We start from the raw sequence: 17,659 nt of genomic DNA on the forward strand, positions 1-17,659 counted from the left end.
AGCACTGAGACGCAGGACTTAGTGAGGACAGCACTGAGACGAAGGACTTAGAGAGGACAGCACTGAGACGAAGGACTCAGTGAGGACAGCACTGAGACGAAGGACTTAGTGAGGACAGCACTGAGACGCAGGACTTAGTGAGGACAGCACTGAGACGCAGGACTTAGTGAGGACAGCACTGAGACGAAGGACTTAGTGAGGACAGCACTGAGACGAAGGACTTAGTGAGGACAGCACTGAGACGCAGGACTTAGTGAGGACAGCACTGAGACGCAGGACTTAGTGAGGACAGCACTGAGACGAAGGACTTAGTGAGGACAGCACTGAGACGTTGTGTCTGGACTTTGTTTTGGTCCCATCAGGAGCAGATTGGACGTCGTCTCATCCCAACGTGTCCCTCATCACGGCGGCGCCCACAGTAAACATCGTCTGATTGGTCCAGGTTGTTCTTCACTGTCATTTTGGACATGTTGTCCTGGTCTTGGCCACAGAGACACGTGAGTCTTCAGTCTAAATAAGACTATTTATAGAACTTCCTGTTCCTGCAGGGTGTTTACAAGTTACACATCAGGGTTAGATCTTCACTTCTGAGCCCTGGTTGTCCTCGTCCTGCAGGCTGTGTCCTCGTCCTGCAGGCTGTGTCCTCATCCTGTGGACTATGTCCTTGTCCTGTGGACTGTGTCCTCGTCCTGCAGACTGTGTCCTCGTCCTGCAGACTATGTCCTCGTCCTGCAGACTGTGTCCTCATCCTGTGGACTATGTCCTTGTCCTGCGGACTGTGTCCTCGTCCTGCAGACTGTGTCCTCGTCCTGCAGACTATGTAGTCGTCCTGCAGACTATGTCCTCGTCCTGGGGACTGTGTCCTCGTCCTGCAGGCTGTGTCCTCGTCCTGCAGACTATGTAGTCGTCCTGCAGACTGTGTCCTCATCCTGTGGACTGTGTCCTCGTCCTGCAGACTGTGTCCTCGTCCTGCAGACTATGTCCTTGTGCTGTGGACTGTGTCTTCGTCCTGCAGACTGTGTCCTCGTCGTGTGGACTGTGTCCTCGTCCTGTGGACTATGTAGTCGTCCTGCAGACTGTGTCCTCGTCCTGCAGACTGTGTCCTCATCCTGCAGACTGTGTCCTCATCCTGTGGACTATGTAGTCGTCCTGCAGACTATGTCCTCGTCCTGCGGACTGTGTCCTCGTCCTGCAGACTATGTCCTTGTCCTGTGGACTATGTAGTCGTCCTGCAGACTGTGTCCTCATCCTGTGGACTGTGTCCTCGTCCTGCAGACTGTGTCCTCGTCCTGCAGACTATGTCCTTGTACTGTGGACTGTGTCTTCGTCCTGCAGACTATGTCCTTGTCCTGTGGACTATGTAGTCGTCCTGCAGACTGTGTCCTCGTCCTGTGGACTGTGGACTCATCCTGCAGACTGTGTCCTCGTCCTGCAGACTGTGTAGTCGTCCTGCAGACTATGTAGTCGTCCTGCAGACTTTGTCCTCATCCTGCAGACTACGTAGTTGTCCTGCAGACTATGTCCTTGTCCTGCGGACTGTGTCCTCATCCTGCGGACTGTGTCCTCATTTTGCAGACTGTGTCCTCGTCTTGCAGACTATGTCCTTGTCCTGTGGACTGTGTCCTCGTCCTGCAGACTATGTAGTTGTCCTGCAGACTATGTCCTTGTCCTCTGGACTGTGTCCTCATCCTACAGACTATGTCCTTGTCCTGTGGACTGTGTCCTCGTCCTGCGGACTGTGTCCTCGTCCTGCAGACTATGTCCTCATCCTGCAGACCGTGTCCTCATCCTGCAGACTATGTCCTTGTCCTGTGGACTGTGTCCTCGTCCTGCAGACTGTGTCCTTGTCCTGCAGACTGTGTCCTCGTCTTGCAGACTATGTCCTTGTCCTGTGGACTATGTAGTCGTCCTGCAGACTGTGAAATCTATTTTGTTAAACAAAAACAGTTCCATGTTATATTAAAATCATGATCAGAGACTCAACTGTGTCAATATGATGATGCTCTGTGTTGAAATGACATCATCATTTATGAAAAATAAAAAGTTTAAATCTATAAAAATAAAAGTTCTAACGAGTCAAACGGCTGCTGCTTTTCTTGGCTGAGGCTTCAGTTTGACCTCATTGGCTCCGCCCACTGAGGGATTGAGGGGCAGTGACCTCAGTTTGACCTCATTGGCTCCGCCCACTGAGGGATTGAGGGGCAGTGACCTCAGTTTGACCTCATTGGCTCCGCCCACTGAGGGATTGAGGGGCAGTGACCTCAGTTTGACCTCATTGGCTCCGCCCACTGAGGGATTGAGGGGCAGTGACCTCAGTTTGACCTCATTGGCTCCGCCCACTGAGGGATTGAGGGGCAGTGACCTCAGTTTGACCTCATTGGCTCCGCCCACTGAGGGATTGAGGAGGAGCTGCTGGATTAGAAATGGAAGTTGGTGTTTTGGGCGGTGAGCCGGCTGACCAGGTCCAGGAAGGTCCAGGTCCAGGAAGGTCCTGGTCCAGGAAGGTCCTGGTCCAGGACTACATCATCAGCTCTGCATTAATGTCCCACATTGTGGACGAAGTGTTTTAGTTCACTTTGTAGAATCAAGGTTTTCATGACAAAAGCTTGTGGAATCAGAGTTTTACTGAATGAGTTGAAGATCCTCACGTCTCCTGCTGCTTCTCATCACTGCAGAGACACTTTATCAGTGGGACATGAAGCTTCAGCAGAGACACTTTATCAGTGGGACATGAAGCTTCAGCAGAGACACTTTATCAGCGGGACATGAAGCTTCAGAAGAGACACTTTATCAGTGGGACATGAAGCTTCAGCAGAGACACTTTATCAGTGGGACATGAAGCTTCAGCAGAGACACTTTATCAGTGGGACATGAAGCTTCAGCAGAGACACTTTATCAGTGGGACATGAAGCTTCAGCAGAGACACTTTATCAGCGGGACATGAAGCTTCAGCAGAGACACTTTATCAGTGGGACATGAAGCTTCAGCAGAGACACTTTATCAGCGGGACATGAAGCTTCAGCAGAGACACTTTATCAGTGGGACATGAAGCTTCAGCAGAGACACTTTATCAGTGGGACATGAAGCTTCAGCAGAGACACTTTATCAGCGGGACATGAAGCTTCAGCAGAGACACTTTATCAGTGGGACATGAAGCTTCAGCAGAGACACTTTATCAGTGGGACATGAAGCTTCAGCAGAGACACTTTATCAGCGGGACATGAAGCTTCAGCAGAGACACTTTATCAGTGGGACATGAAGCTTCAGCAGAGACACTTTATCAGTGGGACATGAAGCTTCAGAAGAGACACTTTATCAGTGGGACATGAAGCTTCAGCAGAGACACTTTATCAGTGGGACATGAAGCTTCAGCAGAGACACTTTATCAGCGGGACATGAAGCTTCAGCAGAGACACTTTATCAGTGGGACATGAAGCTTCAGCAGAGACACTTTATCAGTGGGACATGAAGCTTCAGCAGAGACACTTTATCAGCGGGACATGAAGCTTCAGCAGAGACACTTTATCAGTGGGACATGAAGCTTCAGCAGAGACACTTTATCAGTGGGACATGAAGCTTCAGCAGAGACACTTTATCAGCGGGACATGAAGCTTCAGCAGAGACACTTTATCAGTGGGACATGAAGCTTCAGCAGAGACACTTTATCAGTGGGACATGAAGCTTCAGCAGAGACACTTTATCAGCGGGACATGAAGCTTCAGCAGAGACACTTTATCAGTGGGACATGAAGCTTCAGCAGAGACACTTTATCAGCGGGACATGAAGCTTCAGCAGAGACACTTTATCAGTGGGACATGAAGCTTCAGCAGAGACACTTTATCAGTGGGACATGAAGCTTCAGCAGAGACACTTTATCAGCGGGACATGAAGCTTCAGCAGCAGTAAGACAAACATTGGACTTCCAGGTCGTCTGTCCAGAACGTCTGGAGCCAAACTGCAGCACATTGTTCAATTCCCAGGAGGGACCAGTGATTCCAGGAAGCGTCCAGGGAGGGACGGCTCCAGATGGACAACAGGTCGCAGCTGTCCCCAGCGCTGGAGTCTTCCAGCACTGGGGGGGGGGGGGGCAGGAGTGTGGGGGGTCGTGGACACAGAGTCTGTCTCCAGCACTGGGGGGGGGGGGGGGGGGCAGGAGTGTGGGGGGTCATGGACACAGGGTCTGTCTCCAGCACTGGGGGGGGGCAGGAGTGTGGGGGGTCGTGGACACAGAGTCTGTCTCCAGCACTGGGGGGGGGCAGGAGTGTGGGGGGTCGTGGACACAGAGTCTGTCTCCAGCACTGGGGGGGGGGGGGGGGGTCGTGGACACAGAGTCTGTCTCCAGCAGGGGGGGGGGGGGGGCACAGGGTGTGTTGGACGTCTCCTCCCCATCCAGCTGCAGGAATGTGGAAACGGCCCGTCCAGATGTGCTGCTGATCCAGTGGGAGGAAGAAGATGTTGAAATAAGAGCGTCTAATGAATGGACCTGGGGGGGGGGGGGGGGCATGGGGGGGGCCCTTGGGGGCTCCATGAATCAAAACAATCCCTCCACTAAGTTTAGCTCGTCCCTCCAGAGCAGAATCTGCTGCTCCAGCTTGTCTTTTATTCTTTCGTTTCTTTCTTTTCTTTATTCCTTTCAGAGGATTTTACTTTTAACTGGCTGAAGCAGAGGAACCGTCCATGTCCCCACCGTGGACCGTCCATGTCCCCACCGTGGACCGTCCATGTCCCCACCGTGGACCGTCCATGTCCCCACCGTGGACCGTCCATGTCCCCACCGTGGACCGTCCATGTCCCCACCGGTGCTGAGCCTCCTTCTGAGGAGGAACAGTTTGAGGCTCGACTCTGGTTAAAAGAGGAGGGGAGGAGGTTAGACTGGTTAAAAGAGGAGGGGAGGAGGTTAGACTGGTTAAAAGAGGAGGGGAGGAGGTTAGACTGGTTAAAAGAGGAGGGGAGGAGGTTAGACTGGTTAAAAGAGGAGGGGAGGAGGTTAGACTGGTTAAAAGAGGAGTGGAGGAGGTTAAACTGGTTAAAAGAGGAGTGGAGGAGGTTAGACTGGTTAAAAGAGGAGGGGAGGAGGTTAGACTGGTTAAAAGAGGAGTGGAGGAGGTTAGACTGGTTAAAAGAGGAGGGGAGGAGGTTAGACTGGTTAAAAGAGGAGGGGAGGAGGTTAGACTGGTTAAAAGAGGAGTGGAGGAGGTTAGACTGGTTAAAAGAGGAGGGGAGGAGGTTAAACTGGTTAAAAGAGGAGTGGAGGAGGTTAGACTGGTTAAAAGAGGAGGGGAGGAGGTTAGACTGGTTAAAAGAGGAGTGGAGGAGGTTAGACTGGTTAAAAGAGGAGGGGAGGAGGTTAGACTGGTTAAAAGAGGAGGGGAGGAGGTTAGACTGGTTAAAAGAGGAGGGGAGGAGGTTAAACTGGTTAAAAGAGGAGTGGAGGAGGTTAGACTGGTTAAAAGAGGAGGGGAGGAGGTTAGACTGGTTAAAAGAGGAGGGGAGGAGGTTAAACTGGTTAAAAGAGGAGTGGAGGAGGTTAGACTGGTTAAAAGAGGAGTGGAGGAGGTTAGACTGGTTAAAAGAGGAGGGGAGGAGGTTAGACTGGTTAAAAGAGGAGTGGAGGAGGTTAAACTGGTTAAAAGAGGAGGGGAGGAGGTTAGACTGGTTAAAAGAGGAGTGGAGGAGGTTAAACTGGTTAAAAGAGGAGGGGAGGAGGTTAGACTGGTTAAAAGAGGAGTGGAGGAGGTTAAACTGGTTAAAAGAGGAGGGGAGGAGGTTAGACTGGTTAAAAGAGGAGGGGAGGAGGTTAGACTGGTTAAAAGAGGAGTGGAGGAGGTTAAACTGGTTAAAAGAGGAGGGGAGGAGGTTAGACTGGTTAAAAGAGGAGTGGAGGAGGTTAAACTGGTTAAAAGAGGAGGGGAGGAGGTTAGACTGGTTAAAAGAGGAGGGGAGGAGGTTAAACTGGTTAAAAGAGGAGTGGAGGAGGTTAGACTGGTTAAAAGAGGAGTGGAGGAGGTTAGACTGGTTAAAAGAGGAGGGGAGGAGGTTAGACTGGTTAAAAGAGGAGTGGAGGAGGTTAGACTGGTTAAAAGAGGAGTGGAGGAGGTTAGACTGGTTAAAAGAGGAGTGGAGGAGGTTAAACTGGTTAAAAGAGGAGGGGAGGAGGTTAGACTGGTTAAAAGAGGAGTGGAGGAGGTTAAACTGGTTAAAAGAGGAGGGGAGGAGGTTAGACTGGTTAAAAGAGGAGTGGAGGAGGTTAGACTGGTTAAACACGGCTGCTTATTTATGTTCTCAGTCTGGAATTAGACTGATTGATTTTGTCACTATTGATCATCAATCACTTCTGTCCTCTGGATCATTAGAAGATGAAACGATGACATAAGAACATGGTTCTGCTGACTCAGCAGAACGTTCCACCAGAGAAACATCTGGACCACAGCAGCTCGGCTGTTTATGATCACGACTTATTGATATAAGTCTGATATTCTGATAAATCTGATATAAGTCCTCCACCTCTCCATCAGCCCCACCTGATCAGTCCTCCACCTCTCCATCAGCCCCACCTGATCAGTTCTCCACCTCTCCATCAGCCCCACCTGATCAGTCCTCCACCTCTCCATCAGCCCCACCTGATCAGTCCTCCACCTCTCCATCAGCCCCACCTGATCAGTCCTCCACCTCTCCATCAGCCCCACCTGATCAGTTCTCCACCTCTCCATCAGCCCCACCTGATCAGTCCTCCACCTCTCCATCAGCCCCACCTGATCAGTCCTCCACCTCTCCATCAGCCCCACCTGATCAGTTCTCCACCTCTCCATCAGCCCCACCTGATCAGTCCTCCACCTCTCCATCAGCCCCACCTGATCAGTTCTCCACCTCTCCATCAGCCCCACCTGATCAGTCCTCCACCTCTCCATCAGCCCCACCTGATCAGTTCTCCACCTCCCCATCAGCCCCACCTGATCAGTTCTCCACCTCTCCATCAGCCCCACCTGATCAGTTCTCCACCTCTCCATCAGCCCCACCTGATCAGTCCTCCACCTCTCCATCAGCCCCACCTGATCAGTTCTCCACCTCCCCATCAGCCCCACCTGGTTCCTCGTCTCCACAATGTGCTGCTCAAGGTTCTAAGTTGTTGTGGAACCAACGTTCTCCCGCAAACTTGATTGTTTTAAATCACAAATCTGCGTAAGAAGCTGCGTGCGCATCTTCCAGGACCCGCGTTGCTTCAGCAGCGTCATCAACGAGGCCCCCGGGCTGTAAACCGTATTGTGACCTGGGCTGACGTCCCTGCCCCCCCCCCCCCCCTGCTCTGACGTCACACTCGCAGCTGATGGGCGGGGATAGAGGACATTTCTCCGTTTGCTCTTTTTTCTCTCAGTGCGTAAAAAGTTGCGCCAGGAGCGCATCTGCTCATTGAGGTAAACACAAGAAGCGGCGCGTCACCCGGTTGTCACCGCAAAGCCCGTGAAACACGCGCACACAGCGGGTGTTCCGCAGGGCGCAGCAGCAGGTCAGCGGGTGTTCCACAGGGCGCAGCAGCAGGTCCGCGGGTGTTCCGCAGGGCGCAGCAGCAGGTCAGCGGGTGTTCCACAGGGCGCAGCAGCAGGTCCGCGGGTGTTCCGCAGGGCGCAGCAGCAGGTCAGCGGGTGTTCCGCAGGGCGCAGCAGCAGGTCCGCGGGTGTTCCGCAGGGCGCAGCAGCAGGTCCGCGGGTGTTCCACAGGGCGCAGCAGCAGGTCAGCGGGTGTTCCGCAGGGCGCAGCAGCAGGTCCGCGGGTGTTCCACAGGGCGCAGCAGCAGGTCCGCACCGGGCGGAGCCGCTGCTGCCCAGTTTGCGCTGCGTGACGCTCGAGGAAGGATCCAGATGTGGGGACAGACCAGCTGTTTGCTCTGTATGTTTGTAGCGCCATGGACTTGAACGAGACCAGGACTCATCCTGAGCTGCTGCGTCACAAAGACGTCAACCTGATCAGTGGGACCCACGACCCGGACGATGTGGACCAGATCCAGGACCTGGACCTCAGAGACTCGGACGTGTTTGTGGTCACGTACCCGAAGTCGGGTGAGCATCTGGACCTAGACTACTCAGGATCCAGGCAGTCAGTGGAGGCCAGTAGGGGCCAGTAGGGGCCAGTAGGGGTCAGTAGGGGCCAGTAGGGGTCAGTAAGGGCCAGTAGGGGTCAATAAGGGCCAGTAGGGGCCAGTGGGGGCCAGTAGGGGTCAATAAGGGCCAGTAGGGGTCAGTAGGAGCCAGTAGGGGCCAGTAGGAGCCAGTAGGAGCCAGTGGGGGCCAGTAGGGGTCAATAAGGGCCAGTAGGGGCCAGTAGGGGCCAGCGGGAGCCAGTAGGAGCCAGTGGGGGCCAGTAGGGGTCAGTAAGGGCCAGTAAGGGCCAGTAAGGGCCAGTAGGGGCCAGTAGGAGCCAGTAGGGGCCAGTGTGGGCCAGTAGGGGTCAGTGGGGATAAGTAGGGGTCAGTGGGGGCCAGTAGGTGTCAGTAGGAGCCAGTAGGGGTCAGTGGGGGCCAGTAGGTGTCAGTAAGGGCCAGTAGGGGCCAGTGGGGATCAGTGGGGATAAGTAGGGGTCAGTGGGAGCCAGTAGGGGCCAGTGGGGATCAGTGGGGATAAGTAGGGGTCAGTGGGGGCCAGTAGGTGTCAGTAGGAGCCAGTAGGGGTCAGTGGGGGCCAGTAGGTGTCAGTAAGGGCCAGTAGGGGCCAGTGGGGATCAGTGGGGATAAGTAGGGGTCAGTGGGAGCCAGTAGGGGCCAGTGGGGATCAGTGGGGATAAGTAGGGGTCAGTGGGGGCCAATAGGTGTCAGTAGGAGCCAGTAGGGGCCAGTGGGGATCAGTGGGGATAAGTAGGGGTCAGTGGGGGCCAGTAGGGGTCAGTAGGGGCCAGTAAGGGCCAGTAGGGGCCAGTAGTGGTCAGTAGGGGTCAGTAGGGGCCAGTAGGGGTCAGTAAGGGCCAGTAGGGGTCAGTGGGAGCCAGTAGGGGTCAGTAGGGGTCAGTAAGGGCCAGTAGGGGCCAGTAAGGGTTAGTAAGGTTCAGTAAGGGCCAGTAGGGGCCAGTAGGAGCCAGTAGGGGTCAGTAGGGGTCAGTAAGGTTCAGTAAGGGCCAGTAGGGGCCAGTAGGAGCCAGTAGGGGTCAGTAAGGGCCAGTAGGGGCCAGTAGGAGCCAGTGGGGGCCAGTGGGGGCCAGTAGGGGCCAGTAGGAGCCAGTAGGGGTCAGTGGGGGCCAGTAGGGGTCAGTGGGGGCCAGTAGGGGCCAGTAGGAGCCAGTAGGGGTCAGTGGGGGCCAGTAGGAGCCAGTAGGGGCCAGTAGGAGCCAGTAGGGGTCAGTGGGGGCCAGTAGGGGTCAGTGGGGGCCAGTAGGGGCCAGTAGGGGTCAGTGGGGGCCAGTAGGAGCCAGTAGGGGCCAGTTGGAGCCAGTAGGGGTCAGTGGGGGCCAGTAGGGGCCAGTAGGGGTCAGTGTAGAGTGTGTAGAGTGTGACGGTCCGGTGTGTACAGAGTACAGAGTACACAGAGTGTGTAGAGAGTACACAGAGTGAGTACAGAGTACAGAGTACAGAGTACACAGAGTGTGTACAGAGTACAGAGTACACAGAGTGAGTACAGAGTACAAAGTACACAGAGTGTGTACAGAGTACAGTGAGTACAAAGTACAGAGCACAGAGTACACAGAGTGAGTACAGAGTACAGAGTACACAGAGTGTGTACAGAGTACAGAGTACACAGAGTGAGTACAGAGTACAGAGTACAGAGTACACAGAGTGTGTACAGAGTACAGAGTATAGTGAGTACAGAGTACACAGAGTGAGTACAGAGTACAGAGTACACAGTACAGAGTACAGTGAGTACAAAGTACAGAGTACAGAGTACACAGAGTGTGTACAGAGTACAGAGTATAGTGAGTGCAGAGTACACAGAGTGAGTACAGAGTACAGAGTACACAGTACAGAGTACAGTGAGTACAAAGTACAGAGTACAGAGTACACAGAGTGTGTACAGAGTACAGAGTATAGTGAGTACAGAGTACAGAGTACACAGAGTGTGTACAGAGTACAGAGTATAGTGAGTACAGAGTACGGAGTACAGAGTACACAGAGTACGTCCACTGTCCCAGGGACCATCTGGTTGCAGCAGATCATGCTGCTCCTGCAGGCGAAGGGAGACGTGACGTCCATCAGCAGGACAGACGGGACGTCCAACGCCGACGTGATGCCCTGGATCGAGGTGTCCGGCTGCAGGGAGCGCTTCGCCGTGGCTCCGCCCCCCCGGCTGCGCGTCACGCACCTGCCCTACCACCTGATGCCCACCGCGCTGAGCCGGGGGAGGGGCAAGGTAGGCACTCTCCTTACTGTCCTCACTGTCCTCACTGTCTTTACTGTCCTCACTGTCTTCACTGTCCTCACTGTCCTCACTGTCCTCACTCTCCTTACTGTCCTCACTGTCTTTACTGTCCTTACTGTCTTCACTGTCCTTACTGTCTTCACTGTCCTTACTGTCCTCACTGTCTTTACTGTCCTTACTGTCTTTACTGTCCTCACTGTCTTCACTGTCCTTACTGTCTTTACTGTCCTTACTGTCCTCACTGTCCTTACTGTCCTTACTGTCCTCACTGTCCTCACTGTCTTTACTGTCCTTACTGTCCTCACTGTCCTCACTGTCTTTACTGTCCTCACTGTCCTTACTGTCCTAACTGTCCTCACTGTCCTTACTGTCCTCACTGTCCTTAGTGTCTTTACTGTCCTCACTGTCCTTACTGTCCTTACTGTCCTCACTGTCCTCACTGTCTTTACTGTCCTCACTGTCCTTACTGTCCTCACTGTCCTTACTGTCCTAACTGTCCTCACTGTCCTTACTGTCCTCACTGTCTTTACTGTCCTCACTGTCCTTACTGTCCTCACTGTCCTCACTGTCTTTACTGTCCTCACTGTCCTTACTGTCCTAACTGTCCTCACTGTCCTTACTGTCCTCACTGTCCTTAGTGTCTTTACTGTCCTCACTGTCCTCACTGTCTTTACTGTCCTCACTGTCTTTACTGTCCTCACTGTCCTTACTGTCTTTACTGTCCTTACTGTCCTCACTGTCTTCACTGTCTTTACTGTCCTTACTGTCCTCACTGTCCTCACTGTCCTCACTGTCTTCACTGTCTTTACTGTCCTTACTGTCCTCACTGTCCACACTGTCCTTACTGTCCTCACTGTCTTCACTGTCCTCACTGTCTTCACTGTCCTCACTGTCCTTACTGTCCTCACTGTCCTTACTGTCTTTACTGTCCTCACTGTCCTTACTGTCCTCACTGTCCTTACTGTCTTTACTGTCCTCACTGTCTTTACTGTCCTTACTGTCCTCACTGTCCTCACTGTCTTCACTGTCCTTACTGTCCTCACTGTCTTCACTGTCCTTACTGTCCTCACTGTCCTTACTGTCTTTACTGTCCTCACTGTCCTCACTGTCCTTACTGTCTTTACTGTCCTTACTGTCCTCACTGTCTTTACTGTCCTTACTGTCTTTACTGTCCTCACTGTCTTTACTGTCCTCACTGTCCTCACTGTCTTTACTGTCCTTACTGTCCTCACTGTCCTTACTGTCCTCACTGTCTTTACTGTCCTTACTGTCCTCACTGTCTTTACTGTCCTTACTGTCTTTACTGTCCTCACTGTCTTTACTGTCCTCACTGTCCTCACTGTCTTCACTGTCTTTACTGTCCTCACTGTCTTTACTGTCGTTACTGTCCTCACTGTCCTTATTGTCCTCACTGTCTTTACTGTCCTTACTGTCTTTACTGTCCTTACTGTCCTTACTGTCTTTACTGTCCTCACTGTCCTTACTGTCTTTACTGTCCTCACTGTCTTTACTGTCCTTACTGTCTTTACTGTCCTTACTGTCCTCACTGTCTTTACTGTCCTCACTGTCTTTACTGTCGTTACTGTCCTCACTGTCTTTACTGTCCTTACTGTCTTTACTGTCCTTACTGTCCTCACTGTCTTTACTGTCCTCACTGTCCTTATTGTCCTCACTGTCTTTACTGTCCTTACTGTCTTTACTGTCCTAACTGTCTTTACTGTCCTTACTGTCCTCACTGTCTTTACTGTCCTCACTGTCTTTACTGTCGTTACTGTCCTCACTGTCCTTATTGTCCTCACTGTCTTTACTGTCCTTACTGTCTTTACTGTCCTAACTGTCTTTACTGTCCTTACTGTCTTTACTGTCCTTACTGTCCTCAATGTCTTTACTGTCCTTACTGTCTTTACTGTCCTTACTGTCCTCACTGTCTTTACTGTCCTTACTGTCCTCACTGTCCTCACTGTCTTTACTGTCCTTACTGTCTTTACTGTCTTTACTGTCCTCACTGTCCTTGCTGTCTTTACTGTCCTCACTGTCCTCACTGTCTTTACTGTCCTTACTGTCCTTGCTGTCTTTACTGTCCTTACTGTCCTTACTGTCCTTACTGTCTTTACTGTCCTTACTGTCTTTACTGTCCTTACTGTCCTCATGTCGTTTCCTGGTTGTCGTTTCCTTGTTGTCGTTTCCTGGTTGTCGTTTCCTTGTTGTCATTTCCTGGTTGTCGTTTCCTTGTTGTCGTTTCCTGGTTGACGTTTCCTTGTTGTCATTTCCTGGTTGTCGTTTCCTTGTTGTCGTTTCCTGGTTGACGTTTCCTTGTTGTCGTTTCCTGGTTGGCGTTTCCTGGTTGACGTTTCCTTGTTGGCGTTTCCTGGTTGACGTTTCCTGGTTGACGTTTCCTTGTTGTCATTTCCTGGTTGTCGTTTCCTTGTTGTCATTTCCTGGTTGTCGTTTCCTGGTTGTCGTTTCCTGGTTGACGTTTCCTGGTTGTCGTTTCCTGGTTGTCGTTTCCTGGTTGACGTTTCCTGGTTGTCGTTTCCTGGTTGTCGTTTCCTGGTTGACGTTTCCTGGTTGTCGTTTCCTGGTTGTCGTTTCCTGGTTGACGTTTCCTGGTTGTCGTTTCCTGGTTGCTGGTACGACTTCCTGCTCTCCAGTCTCAGTAAACGACGGCCACGTTCCAGATTTCAGGGTTGTGATAAGTTCCTGCTGATGCGTCACTTCTGCCAGTGTGCTGGAGGCTGTAGGACCTGCAGCCTTGCTTGTAAGGTTGTACTCACGCTTACAATTGACCTCCGTTAGGTGATCTACGTGGCAAGGAATCCCAAAGACGTCCTGGTGTCCTACTTTCACTTCCATAAGCTTGCTAACATGTTGGAAACACCCAAGAGCTTTGATGAATTCTTTGAGAAGTTCATGAGAGGAGAGGGTAAGGCTCATCGCCGTCCTTACACTCTTCCATACACTCTTCCATACACTCTGCGCCATGTTGCTGACCGTGTGTATTGCGTTTACTGTCTCCAGTGTTTCCGTCCAGCTGGTTTGATCACGTGAAGGGTTGGTACTCCCACAAGGACCATGTGAACATGCTGTTCATCACGTACGAAGAAATGATTCAGGTAGGAGCTGGAAAGACTGACGGCTTTCCACCATGGACCGTTCCATTACGCTTTCCACCATGGACCGTTCCATTACGCTTTCCACCATGGACCGTTCCATTACGCTTTCCACCATGGACCGTTCCATTACGCTTTCCACCATGGACCGTTCCATTACGCTTTCCACCATGGACCGTTCCATTACGCTTTCCACCATGGACCGTTCCATTACGCTTACTGCCATGGACCGTTCCGTCACTCTGACCTGTGAGGGACCGTTCCACCAGTCTGACCTGTGAGGGACCGTTCCGTCACTCTGACCTGTGAGGGACCGTTCCACCACTCTGACCTGTGAGGGACCGTTCCACCACTCTGACCTGTGAGTGGACCGTTCCACCACTCTGACCTGTGAGGGACCGTTCCACCACTCTGACCTGTGAGGGACCGTTCCGTCACTCTGACCTGTGAGGGACCGTTCCACCAGTCTGACCTGTGAGGGACCGTTCCACCACTCTGACCTGTGAGGGACCGTTCCACCAGTCTGACCTGTGAGTGGACCGTTCCACCACTCTGACCTGTGAGGGACCGTTCCACCACTCTGACCTGTGAGTGGACCGTTCCACCAGTCTGACCTGTGAGTGGACCGTTCCACCACTCTGACCTGTGAGGGACCGTTCCACCAGTCTGACCTGTGAGTGGACCGTTCCACCACTCTGACCTGTGAGGGACCGTTCCACCACTCTGACCTGTGAGTGGACCGTTCCACCAGTCTGACCTGTGAGGGACCGTTCCACCAGTCTGACCTGTGGTTGCAGGACCTGCAGGCGGTGGTGGAGAGGATCACTCTGACCTGTGGGGGACCTGTGGTTCCAGCCTGACCTGTGGGGGACCTGTGGTTGCAGGACCTGCAGGCGGTGGTGGAGAGGATCAGTGTGTTCCTGGACAGACCGCTGACTGGAGGCCAGCTCGCCGCCGTGGTGAAACACAGCACCTTCAGCAACATGAGCAAGATTCCCAAAGCCAGTTATGTCCAAGTGCCGGACAGTCTGCTGAGCCACCGCATGGGACGCTTCATGAGGAAAGGTAAGCCTTCAGAATAAAAGCACCTGACACACACTGAAAACTAACGATTCATTAAAATAACTGCCTGTACACTGGAAGTAGTCCTCACAAAGACCCGCCTCCAGACTCCCAGAGGAACCCCCAGGTGGCCACGCCCCCCAAGAACTAGACAAGTTTCATCATTTCCTTCACAAACTAAGACATTACATGTTTCTGCAGGAAGGAGAGAGAAATACACTCATAAGTACAGAAATACATTCTGTGCTGCCACACTAAAGTGACTTTTACCAGTCAGTAATTAAAACCAAGCGCTATGACTGGTCTCAGGTGTCTGGTCTCAGGTGTCTGGTCTCAGGTGTCTGGTCTCAGGTGTCTGGTCTCAGGTGTATGGTCTCAGGTGTATGGTCTCAGGTGTCTGGTCTCAGGTGTATGGTCTCAGGTGTATGGTCTCAGGTGTCTGGTCTCAGGTGTCTGGTCTCAGGTGTATGGTCTCAGGTGTATGGTCTCAGGTGTCTGGTCTCAGGTGTATGGTCTCAGGTGTCTGGTCTCAGGTGTCTGGTCTCAGGTGTATGGTCTCAGGTGTATGGTCTCAGGTGTCTGGTCTCAGGTGTATGGTCTCAGGTGTATGGTCTCAGGTGTCTGGTCTCAGGTGTATGGTCTCAGGTGTATGGTCTCAGGTGTCTGGTCTCAGGTGTATGGTCTCAGGTGTCTGGTCTCAGGTGTATGGTCTCAGGTGTATAGTCTCAGGTGTATGGTCTCAGGTGTATGGTCTCAGGTGTATAGTCTCAGGTGTCTGGTCTCAGGTGTCTGGTCTCAGGTGTATAGTCTCAGGTGTATGGTCTCAGGTGTATGGTCTCAGGTGTCTGGTCTCAGGTGTATGGTCTCAGGTGTCTGGTCTCAGGTGTATAGTCTCAGGTGTCTGGTCTCAGGTGTCTGGTCTCAGGTGTATAGTCTCAGGTGTATGGTCTCAGGTGTATGGTCTCAGGTGTATGGTCTCAGGTGTCTGGTCTCAGGTGTATAGTCTCAGGTGTATGGTCTCAGGTGTATGGTCTCAGGTGTATGGTCTCAGGTGTATGGTCTCAGGTGTATAGTCTCAGGTGTCTGGTCTCAGGTGTATAGTCTCAGGTGTCTGGTCTCAGGTGTATAGTCTCAGGTGTATAGTCTCAGGTGTCTGGTCTCAGGTGTCTGGTCTCAGGTGTATGGTCTCAGGTGTATGGTCTCAGGTGTATAGTCTCAGGTGTCTGGTCTCAGGTGTATGGTCTCAGGTGTATGGTCTCAGGTGTATAGTCTCAGGTGTCTGGTCTCAGGTGTATGGTCTCAGGTGTCTGGTCTCAGGTGTATGGTCTCAGGTGTCTGGTCTCAGGTATCTGGTCTCTTGTGTACTTCAGGAACCATCGGCGACTGGAAGAACCACCTGAGCTCCACTCAGAACCGCTGGTTTGACGAGGTCTTCCAGAGGGAGATGAAGGACTTTCCCGTGTCCTTCGTCTGGGACATCGGAGACACTGAGTGAGAGCGGAATGGATGGACGGAATCAACGGGACACAACGGACACATTCTACACTCTTCTTCACTACTGCTGTCCAGAGTATACTTCTATACTTAGTACTCCTAAAGTACAGCAACACTCCACAGACTGGAAACTCCTGGTGTTACCTGAGCTGAGTCCAGAGTCCCTCTGCTCCAGTTCTTCTTCTGTGGTGGATCACTTCCTGTCTGTCAAGTTCTTCTTCTGTGGTGGATCACTTCCTGTCTGTCAAGTTCTTCTTCTGTGGTGGATCACTTCCTGTCTGTCAAGTTCTTCTTCTGTGGTGGATCACTTCCTGTCTGTCAAGTTCTTCTTCTGTGGTGGATCACTTCCGTCTGTCAAGTTCTTCTTCTGTGGTGGATCACTTCCTGTCTGTCAAGTTCTTCTTCTGTGGTGGATCACTTCCTGTCTGTCAAGTTCTTCTTCTGTGGTGGATCACTTCCTTTGACCTTCATTCTCTGTAGTATTTAATCTGACTCATGCTTTATATTCACATTTGTCCTCTTATTGCTATTTATTTGTCCTCTTGTCAATCCGTCCCCTCGGCTCTGCTTCACACACTAAATCACTTTTTAAAACTCATCTACATTCTCAGCCCAGTTTCATTGATGAAGAGCTGAATCATGGAGATCCTAGAATCTTGGGACGTATGTCATGTAGACTCCATCCTACTCTTCAATGTGCTCAGTCCTGCTGGTTCTGCTTTCTGAGGACACAAAAGACAAAGTGTCCCAGTTGATCAAACTCTTCTTCAAATCCTACGTTTCGTGTTCAATCCCACGAGCCTCAGAATCACGGACTTGATTCTGAAACTGAACAGTGGAGGAAAAGTTCCTCATCTTAGCTGTTCCTCCGCCTGGAGTTGTTTCTCACCGTGAGACGTTCTAATGGACAAGAGACATTATGGTTCTAATTCTAGCCTTCTTCTTTCTATCATCTTCCACGTCTTCCGTCAGCAGGGGGCGTCTGCCAAAACAGTCAACTTTACATAAAGAAGCTTCCAGTGGGGGGGGCGGCCTGGGAACAGCAGGAACAGCAGGAACAGCAGGAACAACAAGAACTGCAGGAACAACAGGAACAGCAGGAACAACAGGAACAGCAGAAACAACAGGAACAGCAGGAACAGCAGGAACAACAGGAACAACAGGAACTGCAGGAACAACAGGAACTGCAGGAACAACAGGAACAACAGGAACTGCAGGAACTGCAGGAACAACAGGAACAACAGGAACTGCAGGAACAACAGGAACTGCAGGAACAACAGGAACAACAGGAACTGCAGGAACAGCAGGAACAACAGGAACTGCAGGAACAACAGGAACAGCAGGAACAGCAGGAACTGCAGGAACAGCAGGAACAACAGGAACTGCAGGAACAACAGGAACTGCAGGAACAACAGGAACTGCAGGAACAACAGGAACAACAGGAACTGCAGGAACAGCAGGAACAACAGGAACAACAGGAACTGCAGGAACAGCAGGAACAACAGGAACTGCAGGAACAGCAGGAACTGCAGGAACAACAGGAACTGCAGGAACTGCAGGAACAACAGGAACAGCAGGAACAACAGGAACTGCAGGAACAACAGGAACTGCAGGAACAACAGGAACTGCAGGAACAACAGGAACTGCAGGAACAAC

The 17,659-nt window shown here is 52.0% G+C and overlaps 1 protein-coding gene across 2 annotated transcripts; it reads left to right on the plus strand.

Annotated features, from left to right (window-relative positions):
• The first annotated feature begins 410 nt into the window (after positions 1 to 410).
• LOC308134006 (amine sulfotransferase-like) lies at positions 411 to 17,060 on the plus strand. Of its 2 annotated transcripts, none has more exons than XM_080501589.1 (7): positions 411 to 497; positions 7,897 to 8,054; positions 10,111 to 10,328; positions 13,134 to 13,260; positions 13,356 to 13,450; positions 14,332 to 14,512; positions 15,880 to 17,060. In XM_080501589.1, the coding sequence occupies exons 2-7, from the start codon at positions 7,901 to 7,903 to the stop codon at positions 16,002 to 16,004; spliced, it is 900 nt and encodes a 299-aa protein (XP_080357715.1). In that variant the 5' UTR covers positions 411 to 497; positions 7,897 to 7,900; the 3' UTR covers positions 16,005 to 17,060. The 2 variants fall into 2 exon arrangements, with proteins under 2 accessions (XP_080357715.1, XP_080357714.1); XM_080501588.1 differs by lacking the exon at positions 411 to 497 and adding an exon at positions 7,391 to 7,412.
• Positions 17,061 to 17,659: the final 599 nt, after the last annotated feature.

This window comes from Blennius ocellaris (assembly GCF_963422515.1).
Source record: "Blennius ocellaris genome assembly, chromosome: 8".
Classification (NCBI taxonomy): domain Eukaryota; kingdom Metazoa; phylum Chordata; class Actinopteri; order Blenniiformes; family Blenniidae; genus Blennius; species Blennius ocellaris.